This window comes from Salvelinus alpinus, chromosome 28, assembly GCF_045679555.1.
Source record: "Salvelinus alpinus chromosome 28, SLU_Salpinus.1, whole genome shotgun sequence".
Classification (NCBI taxonomy): Eukaryota; Metazoa; Chordata; class Actinopteri; order Salmoniformes; family Salmonidae; genus Salvelinus; species Salvelinus alpinus.
In genome coordinates, this window is record NC_092113.1 from 29,245,697 (window position 1) to 29,271,495 (window position 25,799).

General features: G+C 41.9%; 3 protein-coding genes across 6 annotated transcripts; 1 reads left to right on the plus strand and 2 right to left on the minus strand.

Moving 5' to 3' along the window:
* Positions 1 to 1,586: 1,586 nt before the first annotated feature.
* Positions 1,587 to 9,453, minus strand: LOC139557614 (caspase-9-like). 2 transcript variants are annotated; one of them, XM_071372657.1, is made up of 10 exons: positions 8,848 to 9,453; positions 8,463 to 8,644; positions 8,061 to 8,265; positions 6,097 to 6,158; positions 4,238 to 4,414; positions 4,039 to 4,128; positions 3,791 to 3,938; positions 3,331 to 3,522; positions 3,071 to 3,180; positions 1,587 to 2,975 (listed from the first exon to the last, which is right to left on the minus strand). In XM_071372657.1, exons 2-10 carry the CDS (start codon positions 8,592 to 8,594, stop codon positions 2,850 to 2,852), a joined length of 1,242 nt encoding a protein of 413 aa, XP_071228758.1. In that variant the 5' UTR covers positions 8,595 to 8,644; positions 8,848 to 9,453; the 3' UTR covers positions 1,587 to 2,849. The 2 variants fall into 2 exon arrangements, with proteins under 2 accessions (XP_071228758.1, XP_071228757.1); XM_071372656.1 differs by having other exon boundaries at positions 8,852 to 9,452.
* Positions 9,454 to 9,521: 68 nt separating this feature from the next.
* On the plus strand, positions 9,522 to 17,052 carry LOC139557612 (dnaJ homolog subfamily C member 16-like). Of its 3 annotated transcripts, XM_071372653.1 has the most exons (15): positions 9,522 to 9,710; positions 10,017 to 10,200; positions 10,329 to 10,395; positions 10,663 to 10,987; positions 11,133 to 11,317; positions 11,393 to 11,497; positions 11,653 to 11,811; positions 12,030 to 12,160; positions 12,367 to 12,547; positions 12,757 to 12,939; positions 13,205 to 13,281; positions 13,509 to 13,589; positions 13,684 to 13,773; positions 13,939 to 14,109; positions 14,705 to 17,052. In XM_071372653.1, the coding sequence occupies exons 2-15, from the start codon at positions 10,022 to 10,024 to the stop codon at positions 15,132 to 15,134; spliced, it is 2,364 nt and encodes a 787-aa protein (XP_071228754.1). In that variant the 5' UTR covers positions 9,522 to 9,710; positions 10,017 to 10,021; the 3' UTR covers positions 15,135 to 17,052. The 3 variants fall into 3 exon arrangements, with proteins under 3 accessions (XP_071228754.1, XP_071228753.1, XP_071228752.1); XM_071372652.1 differs by having other exon boundaries at positions 9,522 to 9,758; positions 11,133 to 11,497; XM_071372651.1 differs by having other exon boundaries at positions 11,133 to 11,497.
* On the minus strand, positions 16,873 to 25,798 carry agmat (agmatinase (putative)). Its single transcript, XM_071372658.1, has 7 exons — positions 25,246 to 25,798; positions 24,753 to 24,955; positions 24,374 to 24,422; positions 22,542 to 22,737; positions 17,599 to 17,778; positions 17,359 to 17,443; positions 16,873 to 17,269 (listed from the first exon to the last, which is right to left on the minus strand). The coding sequence occupies exons 1-7, from the start codon at positions 25,560 to 25,562 to the stop codon at positions 17,193 to 17,195; spliced, it is 1,107 nt and encodes a 368-aa protein (XP_071228759.1). The 5' UTR covers positions 25,563 to 25,798; the 3' UTR covers positions 16,873 to 17,192.
* Between the last annotated feature and the right edge of the window lies 1 nt (position 25,799).

The window sequence follows — 25,799 nt, forward strand, 5'->3', positions numbered from 1 at the left end:
TTCTTAAAAATTGTAACACAAAACATTGTAAACAAACAGATAAACACAAAAACAGCAACATCTTGTAACTCTTCTGCAGTAAAATCTCGCACACCCAAGTAATTCTCTGCAGCTGCCACCACAACATCTATCCTCTGTGATTTACGTACCATTCCTGCGATACAGTTGACAACCATGGCCACGAACGCCAAAAAACCAACCTTGCTGATGTACGTTATTCTTATCACTCTCTATCTGCCTCAGCCTACTCACAAGGATCCCTCACCCTGGACCCATCTTCCTCTCCTACTCTCTTCACTGCCTCAGCATACAACATCTTCTGCACTACTCAGATCTTGGCAACCTCAACCTGCCTTTCTCTCACCATGGGTACCCCTTACTGATGTCACTTGTTAAATCCACATCAGTCAGTGTAGATGAAGGGAAGGAGACAGGTTAAAGAAGGATTTTTAAGCCTGGAGACAATTGAGACATGGATTGTGTGTGTGTGCCATTCAGAGGGTGAATGGACAAGACAAAATAGGGGGGAAACTCAGTATTAGGAAGGGGTTCTTAAAGTTTTGTACACTCAGTGTATATGTTTTTCAATAACATTCTTTGAAAGTCTTTGAACTTTACTAATGTTTTCTTGTGGTTTTTATGGAAAGTTTTCTGAGAACATTACTTTAAATAGAACCATGAAGAAACCTGCAGAAAACATTATGCTGAAATACTGAAATTCCCACAGAGGAACGTTGTTTCGTAAGGTTCTCTGAACAACCATATCTACATATACATACTACCTCAATCAGCCTGACTAACCGGTGTCTGTATGTAGCCTCGCTACGGTATATAGCCTGTCTTTTTACTGTTGTTTTATTTCTTTACTTACCTATTGTTCACCTAATACCTTTTTTGCACTATTGGTTAGAGCCTGTAAGTAAGCATTTCACTGTAAGGTCTACTACACCTGTTGTATTTGGAGCAAGTGACAAATAAACTTTGATTTGAATTTAAGAACATTAGACCTACTTTAAATAGAACATTGTGTAAACGTTATGCTGAAGTATTGAAATTCCCACAGGAGAACGTTGTTTTTTAACATTCTCTGAACTATTTGAGAAAATTCCCAATGTCAAACAAGTTGGAGAACTTGCCTAGAACATTACCTAAAATTAAACTAAATGTAACCATGTTTGAACTTTTAGGAAACATTCTGTTAAAGTAATGAAACCTCCCCCCCAAAAAGTTCCTTAATGGGCTGAGAATGTTCCAAAGCCAAGCAACTATCCTGCACCATCCCAGAACGTTGTGGGAAGGTTATATGTCAAATAACCATGGGACAACCACAGTCTCTCCAAGCTCTAAGAAGCAGAAGGATAATTAAGAGTTTAACCCTGGCATTTCAGCTGCAGCTCATTCCACTATGTTTCCACTCCTTCTCAAAAGCTAGGCTGCAACAACACAACGAGATGTGTATTTTCATGTGTATTAAATGGCCTTAAACAGGGTAGTTAGATAGGCATGTATGGTGAAGCGTAGTACTGTATAACTACAGTATAATTACACTTTACCTGCATGTAATGCATATGCATTAACCACTGTAATGTGGAACAAAAGTTTTATTTAATCCAGATGCCAAATCTGTAGTAAGTTGCATTGTACATCCCATGACATTAACACAAACATACAGTACCAGTCAAAAGTTTGGACACACCTACTCATTCAAGAGCTTTTCTTTATTGTTTTACTATTTTCCACATTGTAGAATAATAGTGAAGACATCAAAACTATGAAATAACACATATGGAATCATATAGTAACCCAAAAAGTGTTAACAAATCCAAATATATTTATTCTTCAAAGTAGCCACGCTTTGTCTTGATGACAGCATTGTACATCTGTAAATTGTGATCTGTTCTGTTTAGAGCTGGCTCCTCTGCTTCTCTTGGATTCAAGAATGGCAAAGGATTATTTGTGTTGCAGGCCTCAGAAACCACAATGCTGTGATTTGGAATATAAATAAAAATCATTCACCATTACAGATTGGTCTTCAAGTTGTCCCTGGAGCTGGCTTGCTTGTGGACCAAGTCAATTGGAATTGTACTGCAGAGCACAGCTGTGGTCAGACATCTATGATATACATCAAAAGGATCAGCCCAAAAATATGAAACACTTCTTATATAAATGGATTCCAACCCTTGGAAGGGGGAATTGAGGGACCCAGACGTGGATTTTAGAATTTAGTATCTCTTTCAGGAATTTCCCTTTGCATGTCGAAACATATCAATTTACTTTATAATTATCAAACTCCTGAATCCTGCTTACTTTATTTGAAAGCCACAATGACTCACAGGCACCCCACCATACCAAAGAAACATTGCAACGGTAACCTTTAAACCTTAAAATAAAATAAAAATAATTTTAAAAACTGTGTAGAAATATGACCAGAACACAATTAAACAATTAATTTAGGACATCACATCATTACCCTAAAGTACAGCACAGCACTTCACTAAATATTCACCTGAAACTAATTCACTCAACATGGAAATGACATATTATATACAATTTATTTTCTGGTTAATAGTAAGGTCATCAACCGTCCTGATTCATATTTCGCAGAGAGCTTCTCAAGGTAAACCATTGTTTTTTCCCGCTGCAATTTTTTAGATTTTCACAATGATTTTGCATTCTCAAAAATGCTGAGTGTAAAAACAAGAAAAGAAAGAACATTAGAAAAATGTCAACAAAATTACAATCTTGGTACTCTTTGATCACATATCCAAATAAACATTGATAGAGAAAATTCTAATTGTTTTAAAAGGGCACACAAAGAGACAATTTCCTGAGAGTGAAACTCTGTGCTGTCATGATAGGATTGGTCTCTGGCAGGGCAGGGCTTGGAAGTAGAGAAGTTTGCGTAGAAAGTTAAAGGAACCAGGCATCTGTTTGTAGAGGCCGTTGGCCGTGTTTTCTGAAACTGCATGGTTTACCTGAACACAAACAACATGGAAAGCTTCATTAGAGGATATACTTTAGTATAATTAAAAGTAAATACAGCAGTATTTTAAAAAGACAACAAACTCACCATCATTAACATGGTGACCAGGTCATCGGTGGTAGCATTCTCTTCTAAGATGTTATCCAGTGTCTCTACATACCAGGAGCCAGCCTGGGTATCTCTCCAGGAGACGTAACCTGTACAAGTCACACCGACAAACAGCCATCAGAGCGACAGACAAACTAACAACACTTTCTGGGATTGATAACCACAAAGATTTACTGTATTTGACAGAAATACACCCCCCCCCCCCCCCCCCCCCCACACACACACACACACACACACACCTGGGAAGGTGGAGTAGGACACCAGTATGTCGCTGGGTGTGGGTAGTGTGGCCTTTGCATCTGGCTCATCAGACTGAGTGCTCAGAGAGTCACTGCTGGAGGACATGGGCATTGCGTCTGTCTGGTCACCTGTTCCTCCAATACAAGGCCTCGCCTCGTCAGGAGACACCTCAAAGCCTGTGTCTCTCTCACCTGCCAGACCACAATGTACAGAACATTATACAAGTTATAACAAATGACTCCAGCTGTTCTGGGTTTCTCAAACAAGAATCCTGTGTGATGACTACAGAGCGAGACTAGTTCCACTAGCCCCCAAATACTTCCTCCACTGTCGGAGATGTAACCCAGTGTACAGACTATTATTTTAACACCTTCATAACATTGTTGTTACATGCTGCATAAGCAGCAGTAATTAATAATTAAGCATGAGCAACTATTACAGCTAGTGAAGTTGCCTTACCTCCCCCACAGGCCTGGATGAAGAAGATCTTTGGCTTGCCCTGTAGGGAAAGACAGTTCTGACCGTTCAGGTAGTTTGTAATGTGCTGAACTGGGACATTGGGCCCATCCACTCCATGCACTGCACCGGGGAAGCGATTGTTACACACCTGAAAATATTCAATGAAATGGAATAACATTATTAATCTCCTGAAAGACAAAAATGCTTACACTTTCTATGCATTTGTAAAAGGATAGAAAGAGTCTTACCTCCGTCCCATGTGATAACATGATCACCACACAGCAGTCATACTGTGAATGATCCTTCTTGGACAAAGCCGAAAGCTCCTGCTTTATTTGCTGAAATATAGTGATTAATGTAAGCATTGGATCACTTGGCCAGTTAAACATGAATATTTATAAACTAAACTAGTAGGCTAAACAGGAAGGTAGCTGGGGACATCCTCACCTTTTGTTTCAGGTTTCTTTTGACAAGAACAATAAAGTTCAGAGATTTGAATCTTCTTTCCAGTTTTTCACAGTCTATGTTGGACCCTGTGCGCTTACTCAGCTCCGACTTAGGCTCAAAATCGACATTGTTTATGATCAGGCAGTGTCCACAGGGGTTGGCATCCATCTTATAACTCTGAGAGAATATGAAAGTAAAGCATGCAATGATTCCACAGTATATCCAAACAATCAAATTAGGGAACTGGTTGGACTCAAATTTAGACTTGTTACAATCTTGACTAGGCAAGATACAGAGTATGTGGAAATATCACATTTAAATAAGTATTCAGACACTTTAATCAGTACTTTGTTGAAGTACCTTTGGCAGTAATTACAGCCTCGAGTCTTCTTGGGTATGGCGCTACAAGCTTGGCCCACCTGTATTTGGTGAGTTTCTCCCATTCTTCTCAGCAGATCCTCTCAAGCTCTGTCAGGTTGGATGGGGTGCGTCGCTACACAGCTATTTTCATGTCTCTCCAGAGATGTTCGATCGGGTTCAAGTCCAGGTACTGGCTGGGCCACTCAAGGACATTCCGAGACTTGTCCCGAAGCTAATCCTGCGTTGTCTTGGCTGTGTGCTTAGGGTTGTTGTCCCGTTGGAAGGTGAACCTTCGCCCCAGTCTGAGGTCCTGAGCACTTTGGAGCAGGTTTTCATCATGGATCTCTTTGTACTTTGCGCCGTTCATCTTTCCCTTGATCCTGACTAGTCTCCCAGTCCCTGCCGCTGATAAACATCCCCACAGCATGATGCTGCAGTCAACATGCTTCACTGTAGGGATGGTATTAGCCAGGTGATGAGCGGTGCCTGGTTTCCTCCAGATGTGACGCTTGGCATTCAGGCCAAAGAGTTCAATCTTGCTTTCATCAGACCTTGATAATCTTGTTTCTCATGGTCTGAGAGTCCTTTAGGTGCCTTTTGGCAAACTCCAAGCGGGCTGTCATGTGCCTTTTACTGAGGAGTGGCTTCCGTCTGGCCATTCCACCATAAAGGCCTGATTGGTGGAGTGCTGCAGAGACGGTTGTCCTTCTGGAAGGTTCTCCCATCCCCACAGAGGAACTCTGGAGCTCTGTCAGAGTGACTCCTCCGATTGCTCAGTTTGGTCAGGCGGCCTGCTCAAGGAAGAGTCTTGGTGGTTCCAAATTTCTTCCATTTAAGAATGATGGAGGCCACTGTGTTCTTGGGGACCTTCAATGCTGCAGACATTTTTTGGTATCCTTTCCCAGATCTGTGCCTAGACACAATCCTGTCTCGGAGCTCTACGGACAATTCCTTCAACCTCATGGCTTGGTTTTTGCTCTGACATGCACTGTCAACTGTGGGACCTTACATAGACAGGTGTGTGCCTTTCCAAATCATGTCCAATCAATTGAATTTACCACATGTGGACTCCAATCAAGTTGTAGAAACATCTCAAGGATGATCAATGGAAACAGGATGCACCTGAGCTCAATTTCGAGTCTCATAGCAAAGGGTCTGAATACTTACATAAATAAGGTATTTCTGTTTTAATTTTTAATAAATTTGCCAAAATTTCTAAAACCTGTTTTCGCTTTGTTATTATGGGGTATTGTGTGTAGATTGATGAGGACAATTGTTTGTTTAATCCATTTTAAATAAGGCTGTAACATAAAAAAAATTGGGAAAAGGGAATGGGTCTGAATACTTTCCGAACGCCCTGTTTCTAGCATATTATGTGTTATATTATAAGTTAACTGAGATACAACAATTCCTTTAGAGAGTACTGTCAAAAACCACAATAGGGAACTGATGCTTCATTTAGCCTACAGTAAATAGAACCAAAAGGCAAGATAACTTACCTGAATACTGTCACGTCTAACTCTTCCTGTTGCCCTGGGATTTCCAAACTCCCTTTCAGGGGCTGTAATAAGCATGGAATAAACATGGAATAAACATCACCACATTTATACTTGAATATGCAGACTTAAATTCCTTACAGAAAATTGATGTGAACACTTACAGTGGCAAGAAAAAGTATGTGAACCCTTTGGAATTACTTGGATTTCTGCATAAATTGGTCATCAAATTTGATCTGATCTTCATCTAAATCACAACAATAGACAAACATAGTTATGCTTAAACTAATAACACACAGATTATTGTATTTTTCTTGTCTATATTGAATACATCATTTAAACATTCACAGTGTACGTTGAAAAAAGTATGTGAACGCCTAGGCTAATGACTTCTCCAAAAGCTAATTGGTGTCAGGAGTCAGCTAACCTGTAATCCAATCAATGAGACGAGATTGGAGATGTTTGTTAGAGCTGCCTTGCCCTATAAAAAACACCCACAAAATTTGAGTTTGCTATTTACAAGCCTGATGTGCACCATGCCTCGAACAAAAGAGATCTCAGTAGACCTAAGATTAAGAATGGTTGACTTGCATAAAGTTGGGAAGGGTTACAAAAGTATCTCTAAAAGCCTTGATGTGCATCAGTCCACGGAAAGACAAATTGTCTATAAATGGAGAAAGTTCAGCACTGTTGCTACTCTCCCTAGGAGTGGCCGTCCAACAAAGATGACTGCAAGAGCACAGCGCAGAATGCTCATTCAGGTTAAGAAGAATCCTAGAGTGTCAGCTAAAGACTTACAGAAATCTCTGGAACATGCTAACATCTCTGTTGATGAGTCTTCGATACGTAAAACACTAAACAAGAATGGTGTTCATGGGAGGACTCCACGGAAGAAGCCACTGCTGTCCATAAAAAACATTGCTGCACATCTGAAGTTTGCAAAAGTGCACCTGGATGTTCCACAGCGCTACTGGCAAAATATTCTGTGGACAGATGAAACTACAGTTGAGTTGTTTGGAAGGAAGGAACACACAATACTATGTGTGGAGAAAAAAAGGCACAGCACAACAACATCAAAACATCATCCCACCTGAAAAGTATGGTGGAGGGAGCATCATGGTTTGGGGCTGCTTTGCTGCCTCAGGGCCTGGACAACTTGCTATCATCGACGGAAAATTGAATTCCCAAGTTTATCAAGACATTTTGCAGGAGAATGTTAGGCTATCTATCCGCCAATTGAAGCTCAACAGAAGTTGAGTGATGAAACAGGACAACAACCCAAAACACAGAAGTAAATCAACAACAGAATGGCTTCAACAGAAGAAAATACGCCTTCTGGAGTGGCCCAGTCAGAGTCCTGACCTCAACCCGATTGAGATGCTGTGGGATGACCTCAAGAGAGCAGTTCACACCAGACATCCCAAGAATATTGCTGAACTGAAACAGTTTTGTAAAGAGGAATGGTCCAAAATTCCTCCTGACCATTGTGCACGTCTGACCCGCAACTACAGAAAACGTTTGGTTGAGGTTATTGCTGCCAAAGGAGGGTCAACCAGTTATTAAATTCAAGGGTTCACATACTTTTCCCACCCTGCACTGTGAATGTTTACACGGTGTGTTCAATAAAGACATGAAAACGTATAATTGTTTGTGTGTTATTAGTTTAAGCAGACTGTGCTTGTCTATTGTTGTGACCTAGATGAAGATCAGATCAAATTTTATGACCAATTTATGCAGATATCCGGGTATTTCTAAAGGGTTCACATACTTTTTCTTGCCACTGTACATGGAATGGGTGTGGTGGGCATAGGCTTCACTAATTGAGTTGGATAGACAGGGGTTACCACTTGAACAGGCTTGACAGTGTCCATAGGTGAGTCTGTCAAAATAGAGCAGTCCAGAGCAAATATGAGAATTTCAGCAGGATTGGCCTATATTGTAATGAATGACTACACATGCCTACTCACAAACTGGTAAAGGCCTAACGACTGGCCGGACATGGACAGGCTGAGGTAGAGGCTGGTTCTGTGGTTCTCCATCCAGTAGGAGCTCTGCTAAACTATGCTGCCCTGTCTCATGAAGACACTCTATTAAAGCTGGGAACGCCAGACTCCCGCGGGACTCCAGGTCTCGAACCAACTGCCTGGCCTGATCTTGTCTGATCCCTGAGCTCTGAAATAGAGGAACAAGGTATGTGCTTTTGAGAACTGAAACAGTGGCATATGATGCATGGTAATAATTCAGGTAACCTGTTCATAGTCTCACACCAACATGGGATGAGAATAGCCTAATCATGATGATGTTTATCATGAATCGGGATTCTTTCAAAACAGACAATAATAGTCAAGAAGTATATCATCACACACTACCTTTATCTCGTCAATCATGTCTTGAGTAAAGATTCCTTTTGACAGAAGTCCATGATACATATGTGACGGGTTCAGGTCTCTCACGAGATTGACCCTATTGCGTTGGAGAATCCTTTTGTGTCTTTCCTCCATTCTGTAGGCTTAGGCTTTATGAAGCATGGAACAGGAGATCTACAATGACTCTGTGGCGGAGAAGAGAAATTACCAAATCAGTTTACAATAAGTGTTCTTAAAACATATGTATTTACAAAGACAGTCCCAGTACTACAAAATATCAATGATCAATACAAACAGCAAACAGGCAGAGAAGAAGATTACTTTATTGTCTAATTGAACGGAAATTCAACTTCCGCTTTATCCCAACCCCTTCAAAAGACACACATACATACACAGTTTGGAGTGGAGAGGTCAGAGCAGAGGGCGTGGGGCCCATGGAGCAGCTGGGATATAGGATGTCGATACTGCGGGTGCCAACTCACATTCCAACTATTGTTCCCAAGTCAGACCCAGGATTTGAACTGGCTCATGAAAAACTTTGGAAATGTACCTGCCTTGCTATAACCATCAAAAAATTGTGTTTTGGACACACTGGTGGGACCAAAAACACATAATTTGAACAATGTTGAGCAGTTATTTCTCAATTCAACTCATTATAAAAGTCACGCTGGTTTGGTTCCTTGAGTAAACGATAAACGGTTTCCGTTGCCAACGTTTGTAACAGACAAAACGTTTTGCAACGGAGTACGACTAATGAATACACCCCTAGCTAGGTAAAGCGTTAAGTTACATGTTATTGAAACGATGTCGACCACAGAGAGCTACGCGGAAGTCCTGAGTCAAAAAAGGCTTATACAGTTGTCTTAAATGGAAATAAATAGAATACACAAACTATAATGACAAGCAGTGGTGATAAATATGTTTTTTTTTGACCAGCTCCGTGTGATCACTCCCCACTCTTCTCTCTACTCTCCTTTAATTTTTCAACGACTTCCTTGTTTACATCACACTTCCTCGTGATTGGTGGATTGTAAAAGACTGTAACTCCCACAATGCCTTTGGTGTCTCTGGTCCCCCATTCGCACTCACTGGATGCAGTCCCAGCAGGTTATCATTTAAGGAGAGAGATAACATTGGAGAGCTCAGATGATGCTACAAATTACACATTGTCCATGCTTTCATTTTGCAGATAAACAGTGACAATGTTGAGGAATGTGGCAGAAGAACAGTTGATCCAGACAGATTCTTGAGGTGCGTGCATGGTGTTCAACAAGCTAATCTGGATAGCTAAGTAGCTAGGTTAGCTATTCATCTATTCTAAATTGATTGCAAGGCAAGGTGGTGAATTCAAGTCAATGGCAATTTAATGCATTTGTTCTGTTTTGTAACTTACATGTGGCAATTATAATGGTATTGCCTACTAACGGCTGTGTTTAGACGGTTATCTAGTTGGATCTGTATATGTTTCAAATCTTTCCTTTACCAATGCAGATTCATTTACCTACACATCCCGTCAGACATATGTGTTTACCCTGACTGTTGTTGCTTTCCCGACAGAGAACATGGCAAGAAGAACAAGGATGTGTTTGACATTTCCTGGTATAGTGGTTGTCTGTCTGCTTCTTCTGGTTGGCTTAGTGGAGACAGCCAATGAAGTAGACCCATACAATATTCTTGGAGTGACCAAAAGTGCAAGCCAAACTGAAATCAAGAAAGTGTACAAGCGCCTAGCTAGGGAATGGTAAGAACATGACTTACTCTTTTTATTCTGGGTGTCAGAACTCAGTGGATATATTTAGAACTAGACTATTGACTGTTGACAAAAATGAATGGCCCATTGATGCATTGTCCTTCCTTTATTTCTGTAAGGCATCCTGATAAAAACAAAAATGAAGGCGCTGAAGATATGTTCATCAAGATTACCAAATCTTATGAGGTAAGAGTGTATCAAATTTTCACCAGCATCAAAACTTCAGCAGCCTATTGTTACTTTCTTTTTACATTCGTTTATTTAGTAAATCTTTTCTTAAATCTTTTCTTAATTTTCTTAAAAATGCATTGTTGGTTAAGGGCTTGTAAGTAAGCATTTCACGGTTTTCGGCGCATGTGACAAATGAAATTTGATTTGAAATGCATTATTCAGAAGGGAATGCTCCACCCTCTGGTAACAATATCCATGTGCTTTCTACCCAAACTCTTTAAGATCTTATCCAACGAGGAGAAACGGGCCAAATATGACCGGTATGGACAGACTGATGACACCCAGCCGTATGGTCATGGTCACTACGGTCATGGTCACGACCAATTCTACTTCGACGAGTCCTTCTTCCACTTCCCCTTCAGCAACAAGGGCAGCCAGGAGTTTGCTGATAGCAAGTACGCTCTGCACTTCAACCAGTATGTGAATGACGTGGTGCCTGACAGCTTCAAAAGACCGTACCTGATCAAAATCACCTCCGACTGGTGCTTCAGCTGTATCCACATTGAGCCAGTCTGGAAAGAGGTTGTGCTGGAGCTAGAGGCCTTGGGTAGGAAATGACACAAATTAAAGTTACTCAACGACTTTAGCAGACACTATTATCCAGAGCAACATACATTCAGTGCATTCAACTAAAGTAGGTACAATAACCATAGTGAGTCTTTGTATGGCTGATTATGTGTGGTATGTGTTAGGTGTGGGGATTGGTGTGGTGGACGTTGGTTATGAGAGACGTCTGGCCAATCACCTCGGTGCTCACCGCACCCCGTCCATACTCGGTGTCATCAACGGGAAAGTGACCTTCTTCCACTACGCTGTGGTGAAGGAGCACCTGAGGCAGTTTGTGGAGGACCTGCTCCCTCAGAGACTGGTTGAGAAGGTAAATAACAACAGCAGCAACAAACAACATGATTTCGCAAATTCACAAATCTTTTTTTGTGTGTGTATGTTTCAGGTTACAGACAGGAATGACCTTCAATTCCTGAACAGCTGGCATGAGCAGAACAAGCCGCACGTGCTTCTGTTTGACCAAGTGCCTGTAGTCCCACTCTTGTACAAGGTAATCCATTGTCTAGACTAGTCAGTCTGGCATCAGTTTAAACTACCTCTGAGAGAGCTGGTCTGACTATCACTTATTGACTTCCTCCTGGAACATAGGTCATCGACAACTGCTTTCTAATACTTGCTTACAGGTTTTTTTCTCATCTTCCGTAGTTGACTGCGTTCGCCTATAAGGATTATGTTCAGTTTGGGTACGTGGACCAGGGTCTCTCAGATACTGCCAACCTACTGAAACAGTTCAACATTAACACCTACGCCCCCACCATGCTGGTCTTTAAGGAGAGTATAGACAAGCCTGCAGACATTATACAGGTAGTTACTAGACAGTTAACTAGATTTGACTACTTTTCCACCAGACAGTTTAATTGAATAGTTAAATAGCATTTGAATACCCGAGTAGTATCTGTATTACTGATGTTTATTGATTATATTTAGAGATGCTGTTTTTGTTGAGGTGACAATTGTTAATTTAGCTGATTAGATACAAGGCATTTTATTAATATCTCCATGTTGTTGTTCTCCTCTTCTAGGCTAAAGGAATGAAAAAACAAGTCATTGATGAATTCATATTGAACAACAAGTTTCTCCTCGTCCCTCGACTGGTGAACCAGAAACTCTTTGATGAGCTTTGTCCTGTGAAGCAGTTCCACCGACGCAGAAAGTAAGATACTGATGCCTTTTGTGAACTTACAATTCATTTGTGAACATACAATTTCTGCACAGCCAGGTGACATGATTGATTATTTTACTTCTATAATTGAGGTATACACATTTACTTGTCATGCGGCACTGTAGAAAATGCAGCACACTCTAAAGGTTTTAGTGCTGCAGAACAAACACTAATGTCCCCAAACATCTGCCTTTCAGGTACTGTGTCCTGCTGATCACTGGTGATGAGGAGTCCTATACCATAGGAAACCAGGCCTTCCTCTCATTTGCCTACACCAACACTCAGGAGGTGGTGAGATTTGCCTATGTCTACCAAAGACTGCAACAACCACTGTGTGATACTCTGCTGAAGACCAAGGACAGTACACAGCCACCACAGGTACGTTTATGCCATATTGAACATGAACTTTGTTAATGTGCTCTCCTTGGATTTTTTGAGAACTTCTGGTAGAAGTGTCTGTATAATGAGCCACATACACGCACACACCTCTCTCTATTATACTTTATAAAAATGTAAAATCACCTTTCCCCAATACTATAAGCTCATGTGGAAGTGTGTTTGTGTGCCTGCATGTGCTCGCTCCGCAGGTGTTCATCTTGGAGCGTCGTAACGCGGCAGGAAAGGTCCTGTACAAGGAGGTGGCGGGTGGTTGGAATGGAACCGATAAGAATAAACAACGTCTCTTGGATGAGCTGCAGAGGCTACAGAAAGACCCCTCCATCCTCAACCAAGACGCAATGCTGCCGGAGCTCAACAATGAGTTTGCCTCTGTGGGTTGAGTTCCTCACTACTGAAAAGTACTGTATGTAAAAGAACAAGGCTGCCCTACTTTATCATCTCTGAAGAGCAAGGATAATGATGTGGTAATTAGTACTGTATCCAGAAATAAGATTCTTGTTGGAATGTTCTTTTGTAGGATTCCAAACCGGCGATGTTTTTTTCTTCATTTTTATGATGGGTAATGCAGTACAATCATGTAAGTGTGTTGTTCATCAGTTAACGACTAGGCAGTAAATATGTTGTTTTAAATTCCAGATGTTTCTCATTCGATGGATCTATACAGCTTATGATTACCTCACTGAAATCATTGATGATATTCTTCACAATAATTGGTAAGTTAACTCTTATTCTCGATGTTAGGTAACAACATATGGAGATGTGGACATAATAAAATGGCCCATGCCAATTCAACAGATCTTTCAAATAATGATAGTTCTTCAGTTGTTTGCTTGATGTTTTAGTCAAGAACTGCTTATGAGTGTTATAATCAAGATTAGTGTTAACACAGTTTGTCACTAGCCCCCTTGTATTTAGATATATCTGTAACATGTTTCTGCAGGCGTGAGATGATGCCCCTCCTGTCGTTGATATTCTCGGCCTTATTCATCCTGTTTGGAACTGTGGTGGTTCAGGCTTTCAGGTAAGATGTAGAACCAGTGATTCTGCCACTCAAACGTATTACCTTGGGGGAAACTGCTTGTTCAGACTTATCTTTCTGCTTTGTGTGATTTCAGTGACTCTAGTGAAGACGGCAAATCCAAACCGAAGGCAAAAGACGGAGCTAAGGCAGAAAATGGATCACCGGGTAGCAGCAGTACCTCAAGGCAAGACATTTTAAGCTTCAGTGAAAAGATTCAAGCAGTGACTGAAATATATATATATATTTTTAGCTCTGACATATTTTAGGGATTGTAGTTATCTTTTCAGTGATGTCAATGCAAAAATACAATTAAGTGGTTCTATGCTTATCATGTTTTTGTAATTTATAGTCGCCCACCGAAGAAGAACTTTGTGGAGGTGACGGAGCTGACAGACATCACGTACACCAGTAACCTGGTGAAGCTGAGACCAGGCCATATGAACGTGGTGCTGGTGCTCACTGACGCCTCCAAGAACGTCCTGCTCAGCAAGTTTGCCAAAGAGGTCTACTCTTTCACTGGGTGAGCGCATGATCCCACATGGTCTGGTGTTTGGAGGGCACCGTATAGCTCCGCATTGACATAATTGGTTGACAGTAGGTGTGGGCGGGAGGTCCTGTATAAACACAAACTCACTTCCTTGACAACTTCCTTCACAATAGCTCTGCGAAGCGCAAGAAGTATGAATATCCTGACTTCTGCAGAGGCAGTATTGCAGTAAATGCTGTATGGCCACTGCAGACGTCGGATTGACCATGCAGCACCATTTAGGGGTGTTTTTAAGCACGACACGAAGCGGAGTGCCTGGATACAGCCCTTAACCGTGGTCTATTATAAACAGTTTACTAACATAAATAGAACAGTAAACAAGTATTTTTGGGCCATACACGGTATATTGTCTGATAGACACATGGCTGAAATGCTGTTTCAGCCAATCAGCATCCAGGACCCAAACTACCCTCTTTGTAATGGTGTATATAGTGATACATAGCATTGTACTTATAACATGAGTATTCATATGTGAGTGTTATGGAAAGCTGCCTCTTTGGGGGGTTGACAGAATCCAGCAGTAACATATTTATAACCAACATATCATATCCTTTCTTTTTGCCCCTAGGAGCCTGACGCTGCACTTTTCCTTCTTGAACGTGGACAAGCACAGTGCATGGATGGAGACGCTGCTGGAGTTCGCCCAGGATGCCATGCAGATAGACACTGACGAGGACGATGGTGCCCGCCACAAGATAGACTACACGGGCTACATCCTGGCACTCAACGGCCATAAGAAGTACCTCTGCCTCTTCAGGCCTGTCTACACTGGGGAGGAAGGACCCGGGGGCGCCACTGGGGGAGGGAGAAGGTCTGGGTCCAGAGAGGACCACCCACCACGCAGGTCTATGCCCAGGTCCCGCTCCACGGCCACACTGCAGATCCACCACAAACTGGACCGCCTGGGGCTGTGGATGGAGAGGCTGATGGAGGGAACCCTTCCCAGGTACTACATCCCTGCCTGGCCTGGCCTGGAGAAGATCACCGCCCCCAAATAGGGGGGAAGATAACAGGACTCCTACCGAACATCCTGACTTACCGGGAAAACCTTTGTGAGGTTTGAAATGAATTACATGCAAAGTCAGGATTCAGGCCTAAATGGACACATACCAAAGCTATCTGTGTCTAAAAGCCAAGATTCCAAGGTGTCCTCATGGCAATGTATTCAGGGGGGAGGCTAATGTATGTTTTGAGTGCATGCACTGGGACATAGTTTGAAGAAATTACTTTCAATAGTGAGGTTGGCTTGACTCATTGAGACAACTGGACTACATTCATCTGCCATCTCATGTTCTGCTGGAGTTAGCTACAGCTGTCTGTTTTGCACTTCAGATATTTATTTCTTACAGAAGTACTTTAAAGTAGGATCGATAGTGGGAGGGTACAGAATATAGTGGATCTAAAAGCAACAACCGTTGAACAATTCCTAGATCACTTTCCTTTTGGGATCCCTTCCTCTGCATGCTGTCATAGTAGTTACTTAGTTATAATATCTGCTGCTGTTACAACCTCTAGATGAGCTAACTTAATCACTGTGGTCATAAGTAGACTCCTGCCTTTTTAAAACCATCATCCATGCTATTCATGTATGTAATCTATCAGACTGTGCTCTGATATTAGCTTCACTGTCTCAATGGTGATTGGTCAGTTCTGTGAATAGAGATGCATGTCTACTAGATCTATTTTGTTCACCATTTTGATCGTTTCCTGAACTTAAGGCTTATTATTGTGCAATATATAATGGAACTACAATGCCTTCCATTTCCCCTGGCAGCTAATATTTCATGTTTATCCTTCTTCATGTCGACATAGGCTATTATTGAAAAATCTACACAACATTATTATTGTGCTTTTTGTTACATGACCAATTGCAAGCTTTTTACATTAGTCTATTTTACTTTTTATTCAATTTTTTACATCACATAGCCAGTGGCTTCAGTGGGCTCAGTTGGTAAAGCATGGCGCTTGCAACGCCAGGGTTGTGGGTTCGATTCCCATTGGGAACCACTACGAAAAATGTATGCAATCACTACTGTAAGTCGCTCTGGATAAGGGCGTCTGCTAAATGACTAAAGTGTATGTAGCAATGATATAGTGTATGTTGGACAACATTTCATGTGACATATTTTGGAATAGATCAGGGCAGAGCAAATGCAAATTAAAAAACTTAACTGTGCTTAACCCAATTTATAAGCATTAAACTCTGATATTGTCGTCATGACAATAATGTAGTTATATTTGGGAAATGTAAATGCTGTACATAGTCTACCTTCTATGTTATCTGTACATAGTCTACCTTCTACCATGTTATCTACACATTCTACCATGTTATCTACACATTCTACCATGTTATCTGTACATATTCTACCTTCTACCATGTTATCTACACATTCTACCATGTTATCTACACATTCTACCATGTTATCTACACATTCTACCATGTTATCTGTACATATTCTACCTTCTACCATGTTATCTACACATTCTACCATGTTATCTGTACATATTCTACCTTCTACCATGTTATCTACACATTCTACCATGTTATCTGTACATAGTCTACCTTCTACCATGTTATCTACATATTCTACCATGTTATTTGTACATAGTCTACCTTCTACCATGTTATCTGTACATAGTTTACCTTCTACCATGTTATCTGTACATATATTAACATCATACTATAATATATAAAATGACTTTTTACATGCATTTTATAATAACATGGTCATATCATTCATCAATACTGTTGTTTTATTTGATTATAAACATGTTGTTACAAAATCACTATACTAATAACCCTGGTACAATGTTGACTAAATAAATGTATCTGATTTGCAGAGGTTCTTCTCAAAGGTTCTGCTACAGTGCATATCCTCTTGCTGTGTGTAATAAATGCTTTATGTTCATATGTTAGACATTCTATTTTTCTGCTTTACCAGTCCTTGTTTGGTGTGATATGGTCACACCGGTGATTAACTTCTGATTACATATTGAATCCGTTCAGTAAAAGTGCTATTCTTTCGATTAAGTATGTGCATATCCTCATCACATAATTAGTCATAATATTTTGTCTTTGGAAGGACACACATCATTTCAAAGAGCAAGTTGGCGGCAGTCAGTGCTGTATTGCCTGCAAAAACAATTTTTTTTGTGTTTGAAATTTTACTCAAAGTAAAACAGATTATTCAATGTGACACAGAGTCATGATAAGTACAGTACCTGTGGTGTCATAGGGTGGAGACACCTCCACTAAATCACACCCCACCAGGTTTAGGCCATGGCAGCCCCGGATGATTTCTAGTCCCTGGGTTTCATACACACACACAAAAAGGAAAACATAACACCACCCTCTGTGTCAGCAGCTGCCTCCATCTCAAATCTGTATTATAACACAGTAACAACTAAATATTCTACCAAATGTCTGTAAAACCACTAAAACAAAGTCAGGTATTTCCTTACTTGTATGGATGTGAGGCCTGCAATCTCTGGTGTGCCTGTTCCAGGGGCGAAGGCTGGGTCTAAAGCATCGATATCAAAGCTGAGGTAAACTGGACCCTTCCCCATCTGAGTCCTAACCGCAGCCATGAGAGGAGCCAGGGACTTGAACCAACACTCCTCCACTTGAACCACACGGAATCCCTACAGAGCACACGCGCACACACACCGAGAGAGAGAGAACATACACACCGAGAGAGAGAGAACATACACACACCGAGAGAGAGAGAACATACACACACCGAGAGAGAGAACACATACACACACCGAGAGAGAGAACATACACACACCGAGAGAGAGAACATACACACACCGAGAGAGAGAACATACACACACCGAGAGAGAGAACATACACACACCGAGAGAGAGAACACACACACACCGAGAGAGAGAACATACACACACCGAGAGAGAGAACACACACACACCGAGAGAGAGAGAGAACATACACACACCGAGAGAGAGAACATACACACACCGAGAGAGAACACATACACACCGAGAGAGAGAACACATACACACACCGAGAGAGAGAGAACACACACACACACACCGAGAGAGAGAGAACATACACACACCGAGAGAGAGAGAACATACACACACACACCGAGAGAGAACATACACACACCGAGAGAGAGAGAACATACACACACACACCGAGAGAGAACACATACACACACCGAGAGAGAACACATACACACCGAGAGAGAGAGAACATACACACACCGAGAGAGAGAGAACATACACACACAGAGAGAGAGAGAACATACACACAGAGAGAGAGAGAACACACACACACCGAGAGAGAGAGAACATACACACAGAGAGAGAGAGAACACACACACACACCGAGAGAGAGAGAACACATACACACAGAGAGAGAACACACACACACCGAGAGAGAGAGAACATACACACACCGAGAGAGAGAGAACATACACACACCGAGAGAGAGAACATACACACACACACCGAGAGAGAGAGAACATACACACACCGAGAGAGAGAACACATACACACAGAGAGAGAACACACACACACCGAGAGAGAGAGAACACACACACACCGAGAGAGAGAGAACATACACACACCGAGAGAGAGAGAGAACACATACACACAGAGAGAGAACACACACACACCGAGAGAGAGAGAACATACACACACCGAGAGAGAGAACACATACACACAGAGAGAGAACACACACACACCGAGAGAGAGAGAACACACACACACCGAGAGAGAGAGAACACATACACACACCGAGAGAGAACACACACACACCGAGAGAGAGAGAGAACATACACACACCGAGAGAGAGAACACATACACACAGAGAGAGAACACATACACACAGAGAGAGAGAGAACATACACACACCGAGAGAGAGAACACATACACACAGAGAGAGAACACACACACACCGAGAGAGAGAGAACATACACACACCGAGAGAGAGAACACATACACACAGAGAGAGAACACACACACACCGAGAGAGAGAGAACATACACACAGAGAGAGAGAGAACATACACACCGAGAGAGAGAGAGAACATACACACACACACCGAGAGAGAGAGAACACACACACACCGAGAGAGAGAACATACACACACCGAGAGAGAGAACACACACACACCGAGAGAGAGAACATACACACAGAGAGAGAGAGAACATACACACACACACCGAGAGAGAGAGAGAACATACACACACGAGAGAGAGAACACATACACACCGAGAGAGAGAACACATACACACCGAGAGAGAGAACACATACACACACCGAGAGAGAGAACACATACACCGAGAGAGAGAACACATACACACAGAGAGAGAACACATACACACCGAGAGAGAGAACACATACACACAGAGAGAGAGAACATACACACAGAGAGAGAGAACACATACACACAGAGAGAGAACACATACACACCGAGAGAGAGAGAGAACATACACACAGAGAGAGAGAACATACACACACCGAGAGAGAGAGAACATACACACACACACCGAGAGAGAGAGAGAACATACACACACCGAGAGAGAGAACACATACACACAGAGAGAGAGAGAACATACACACACACACCGAGAGAGAGAGAGAACATACACACACCGAGAGAGAGAACATACAGAGAGAGAGAGAACATACACACACCGAGAGAGAGAACACATACACACCGAGAGAGAGAGAACACACACACACCGAGAGAGAGAGAGAGAACATACACACACCGAGAGAGAGAACACATACACACAGAGAGAGAGAGAACACATACACACAGAGAGATAGAGAACACATACACACAGAGAGAGAGAGAACACATACACACACCGAGAGAGAGAACACATACACACAGAGAGAGAGAGAGAACATACAGAGAGAGAGAGAACATACACACACCGAGAGAGAGAACACATACACACAGAGAGAGAGAGAACATACACACACCGAGAGAGAGAGAGAACATACAGAGAGAGAACACATACACACAGAGAGAGAGAGAACATACACACACCGAGAGAGAGAACACATACACACACCGAGAGAGAGAACACATACACACACCGAGAGAGAGAGAGAACACATACACACACCGAGAGAGAGAACACATACACACCGAGAGAGAGAACACATACACACATTTATGTTTTTCCTACGCATGCCTTTCCTACACACTTTTCTGTAGTTGGTATTCAGACTTGTGCATAACGGGCTTTGCAGGCGTGGTTCCCTTGCGAGCGCTGAATAAATGTAATTCAACTGCTGAATACCCTCCCAATTGCTGGCGAACAAATTTTCTTTTGGTTTTCATTCAATAGGGTTTTCAGAACATTTATCTTAAGCCATCCCTTTAAATACGGTGCACCTTTCATTTGAATTTTGTCAACAGACTAGAACACATTGAGAGAACGGGTTCAGAAAATAGGGATCAATGAAAGAAAGACATCTAAATAAATAAATATTCATCTCCGTTTCAACACCAACTGGTAGATTTAAAAAATACTCTGATCTTATAGATTATTTAGGCAAATTTTTGGGTTAGGAATGTATGTTTGAATCATTTAATATATTGCGCATGAAATATATTGATGAATCAAAAATACAGTGGTTGGATTCATTCTGAAAATTGCCACATTCAGTTCTTTAACCCATGGTAATGTTGGAAGATTAGTGTATATACAATAGGGAGAATAGTGTACAATAGTAGGCTATACCCTCGTCTATTGCATGCACAACAATAGAACTGTGTGATGACACAGCCAAGTATTGCACCATGTATCAGGTTCAAACTGTTAGGGCTCGGTCTGCGCTCCGCTCCATAACGATTTAATTATCCTATATGTCTTTCATTTGTTATATTATCAACTGTTACTAATAGAGCCCCACAGTGGAGGTGTCATAATATCCATAGAACCTAGTGGTCAAACAGGGAAATGGTTCCAATAGTTTTTCCACCATTTCCATAGGGGATTTTAGAAACACTTAAAATAAGGGCTGTATTTCGTGTAGGCTTAACCTGGTGTGAGATTTTGATAACAATGTAAATCTCTCTAGGATAAAGGGACTTTTTTATCAATATATTCAGCTCTATTTACTCTCAGATTCGAAAATGCTAATTAGCATCAAAGTAGATGTCATGCAAGACAAGACAAGCTCCTGCACGACACCTTTGCTAACAGGTATTGTGTCAATTTAAAACTTGCACAAGACAGTTCACAGAATTGTCCATTTAAAGAAATTTAGCCAATTTATTAATTACTAAATTTAGCTTACATTAGAGATCCTTAACTTTGACTCGATTGAACAGTCTTGTCCAGATCATCATGGCATTTAAAGTGTTTTATAATAGCCACAATAGCAGCTAATTAGCGTTTCATTTTGGGGTGGTAAATACAGGTGAATATATTGATAGAAGTCACCTTGTCACCTTCCTAGAGAGTTTTAGACAGTTATCAAAATGTCATGGTAGGGTAAGCCTACCCGAAACACAGCCCTTATTTTAAGTGTTTCTAAAATCACATGTGGAAAAACAATTGGAACCATTTTCCTGTTTGACCACTAGGTTTTATGGGTATTATGACTATTACTGTGGTACTCTATAATCCTCAGCAATGTGGTGTTTACAGAGGAAACACATGAAGGTAAACAAAACTATGTAATTAAATGGAATGATAATGTAGGATATACCAACTGAAGGGAACTTCGCAGTTGAATATGAGATATTAGGCCTACTGATAGGGGTATTTAAAATGATAGAAATAGGAAATGGGGTAGCCTATAATTAAGACATTTGAGAGTGCACATACCTGCAAGTTAAAAGGCTGTACAATTAAAATTCTGCAAAATGGCACAGCATTTCATAAACTTTACTGTGGGAAAGTTGATATGCTCAGTTTGCTGCCATATGACTGGTTTCACATTTGTCTCCAGTGATTATAAGGTAAAATATATCTAAAACAAGTGTCATTTATATTTGCAATTCCCTTATCCAAACAGATTACTTATTTACCTAGCACTTATCAATAGCTCTTATGAAATTGTAAATTAAAGTGCATGGAGAAGGGTTATATCTATCGGGAAAAAATGTAAGTAGATTGCTTTTTCCACTTGGAACTGGTAGTGGAATTATTAGGGAATTAAGTCAAGATCAGAATACAGCGTATCTGTAGACACACATCTCCGCCACGCCTTCAATTCAAGGGCAGAATACACAGAGAGAACAAAGTGCATAAAAAGGGAATAACGTTCCATTTACCTGCAGTTAACTCAGGTCGGAATCGGGGCCATAGAGATATTTTAATTATATATAATGTTTATTATTTGACCTATTTTTTACTTTTGTGAATGTTTGTGTCGCCCTAGGTGAGGACAACCTCTACGCACAGTGATGTGAGTACCTGGGCTCGGCTCCACTCATAGGCATCAGGTGAGTAACCTGTACCACGCAGGCCTATCTGGACGACCCTCTTGCAGTCTAGCAGGCCCTCCTCCACACAGCGCCTGAAGGGTGTCCCGTGGCCAATCTTCTCCCCCAGGACCACATCACTTGTGTCGGCATGAGCATCCACATGGATAAGACCCACAGGGCCGTGTCTGACAAACACGGGATACAAATGTACTGTTTCACAAAGATCGATTCAGCCCAGTCCTGTACCAAAAATTGAGCTGAACAGAGATTCTCCATTGAAAGTTCGTTTTTTTAACCAAATCAAAAAATGATATTTACATTTAAGTCATTTACATTTAAGTCATTTAGCAGACGCTCTTATCCAGAGCGACTTACAAATTGGTGCATTCACCTTATGATATCCAGTGGAACAGCCACTTTACAATAGTGCATCTAACTCTTTTAAGGGGGAGGGGGGGGTTAGAAGGATTACTTTATCCTATCCTAGGTATTCCTTAAAGAGGTGGGGTTTCAGGTGTCTCCGGAAGGTGGTGATTGACTCCGCTGACCTGGCGTCGTGAGGGAGTTTGTTCCACCATTGGGGTGCCAGAGCAGCGAACAGTTTTGACTGGGCTGAGCGGGAACTGTACTTCCTCAGAGGTAGGGAGGCGAGCAGGCCAGAGGTGGATGAACGCAGTGCCCTTGTTTGGGTGTAGGGCCTGATCAGAGCCTGAAGGTACGGAGGTGCCGTTCCCCTCACAGCTCCGTAGGCAAGCACCATGGTCTTGTAGCGGATGCGAGCTTCAACTGGAAGCCAGTGGAGAGAGCGGAGGAGCGGGGTGACGTGAGAGAACTTGGGAAGGTTGAACACCAGACGGGCTGCGGCGTTCTGGATGAGTTGTAGGGGTTTAATAGCACAGGCAGGGAGCCCAGCCAACAGCGAGTTGCAGTAGTCCAGACGGGAGATGACAAGTGCCTGGATTAGGACCTGCGCTGCTTCCTGTGTGAGGCAGGGTCGTACTCTGCGAATGTTGTAGAGCATGAACCTACAGGAACGGGTCACCGCCTTGATGTGAGTTGAGAACGACAGGGTGTTGTCCAGGATCACGCCAAGGTTCTTAGCACTCTGGGAGGAGGACACAATGGAGTTGTCAACCGTGATGGCGAGATCATGGAACGGGCAGTCCTTCCCCGGGAGGAAGAGCAGCTCCGTCTTGCCGAGGTTCAGCTTGAGGTGGTGATCCGTCATCCACATATGTTTATATATGTGGATGACATGTTTAAATGGCATGTTATTGAAGTGTACAGACACTTTTTTTGCCAGTTCACTTGGTTTTGAGAAAATGACCCGACCGGCGATAGACTTCCTCAGGCTAATTCTGCAGTATCGGGGCAGTGATGAAACATGAGCAAAGGCTCCAGAAACACCCACATAGGTCCTTTTAGAAACTGAAATGCTCTCAGTATAGTGATCTTTAAATGTTGTACAAATTCTGTCATTGCGAACTTCTGCCAATTTACATTCCATGATGTTGGACTTGAACGATACTTTTTTGTGTGCGAGCATGGACGTACTTTCTATCAGCACAATGGGGGACAAGAAAACACTTGCATGCTCGCACACCGATACTGCAGAACGAGCATGAGGAAGTCTATCCATGGTGGGGTAAGTTTCTCAGAACCAAGTGAAATCGCAAAAAAAGTGAACACTTCTATAACATGCCATCTACATTTTAAAAAAATGTGCAAACCTGTCCTTTAATCTGTGCAGGAAACTGGCCCTCAAAGTATTCTAGTTATTCTGGCATTTTCCAAATGTAGGGCTACTGATACACTACTTACTTCTCAGCAACTGCTTGGAGAATAGGGTATGCTATGGTGTGATCACCACCTGTTAAAAGACAGGATAAAATGTAGCCTATCCAGTTAAACATACACCTTAACGTTAGTGTGTCATGCCAAAACTTTGTAACAGTAACCTTTGTACTATAATTGTCAGGAAGGTTCATAAGCAGGGCAAAGATTGATCATTCAAAGTTAGCCATATTAATCATTCAAATGTGTGACGAGGAGAAAGAAGAAGCAGGTGTTGTTTTGAGGCACATCTGAAAGGAATATCGATCACTGCTGAAATGTAGTTAGTAGGCATTTGCTATAATGTCCAAAATCCCTTTCCTCACATCTCAGATTGCATAGCGTAGAAATGGGTGCTCCTCCTCACCCATAGTAAGGGGGATACAGCTCGTGGCCAGGATTGTACGGTAGGCCTCCCGGATTCGTCTGCAGGTGTCCTTTAGGTCATACACGTTGACGTTGACGTCCCCAATATCAGCCACCATCAGAGACTCATAGGGGGCTGCACGGGTGCCACTGTTGTAGGCCCTCAACATGGCCGACTCTGCTCTGATCTGACGGGGGCCAAATCTGTAAAGGACCATGCATTGTCCTACTTTTAAATAACATTGGTTGTAACAAGCAGAATTAGTTTGACACATGCTCTCAACTGCACAATCACTAGATTAATTCATAAATTAAATGTGTACATTATACTACAATTTAAAAATATGACTCTCAATTTGTTAGGTAAAAATGCACATCTACTGCAAATGTGATAATGGATTTCAAATAAATTAGTACAGCCTGCTATGCTCGTACGAGTACAGTATTGTACAGTACAGTATTTGCATAGATCAGGCAGTGCAGAAGTAGGCTACCTTGTCCCAGGTCGGTTGGAAGTACCAGTATCGATTGGAACACCAACAAATGCTGCATCAAGTCCATCTGCGGTCTCTTGGTAAGGTAACTTGCCCATTGTAGCAATTCCAGAGACCCTCGCTACAAATTCGGCGCTCGGAGGGACATTGTAGCGCTTTCCTGAGCAAAGTCGTGTAGGGGTGATACATTGACGTCGCCTGTCAAGTGTCTTGTTGCACACTGCAGAAACTTCCGAAAAAGTATCGGTAATTCTTATGCATGACCGCCGTAACGTTCCCCGAATGTCAATTCGACTCGTTTTCAAAAGAGACAGCATACTTTCAATAGATATAACAGCGTAGTGGTTGACGACTTTTGATTTCAGCTTCTGGATTCCAGGGCATGTTTTTTGGGGTTGCGTTTACAGTTCCACAGATCTATTAAGTACATGGATTGACTCGACAGGCAATTGGCCAGTGTTTTGACCATGCTTTCATCATGTTCATATGATTGTAGATCTGTGCAGTCAGATCTCTCTGACAGGCAAATACGTTCTAGGCAATAAAAGGGGGTG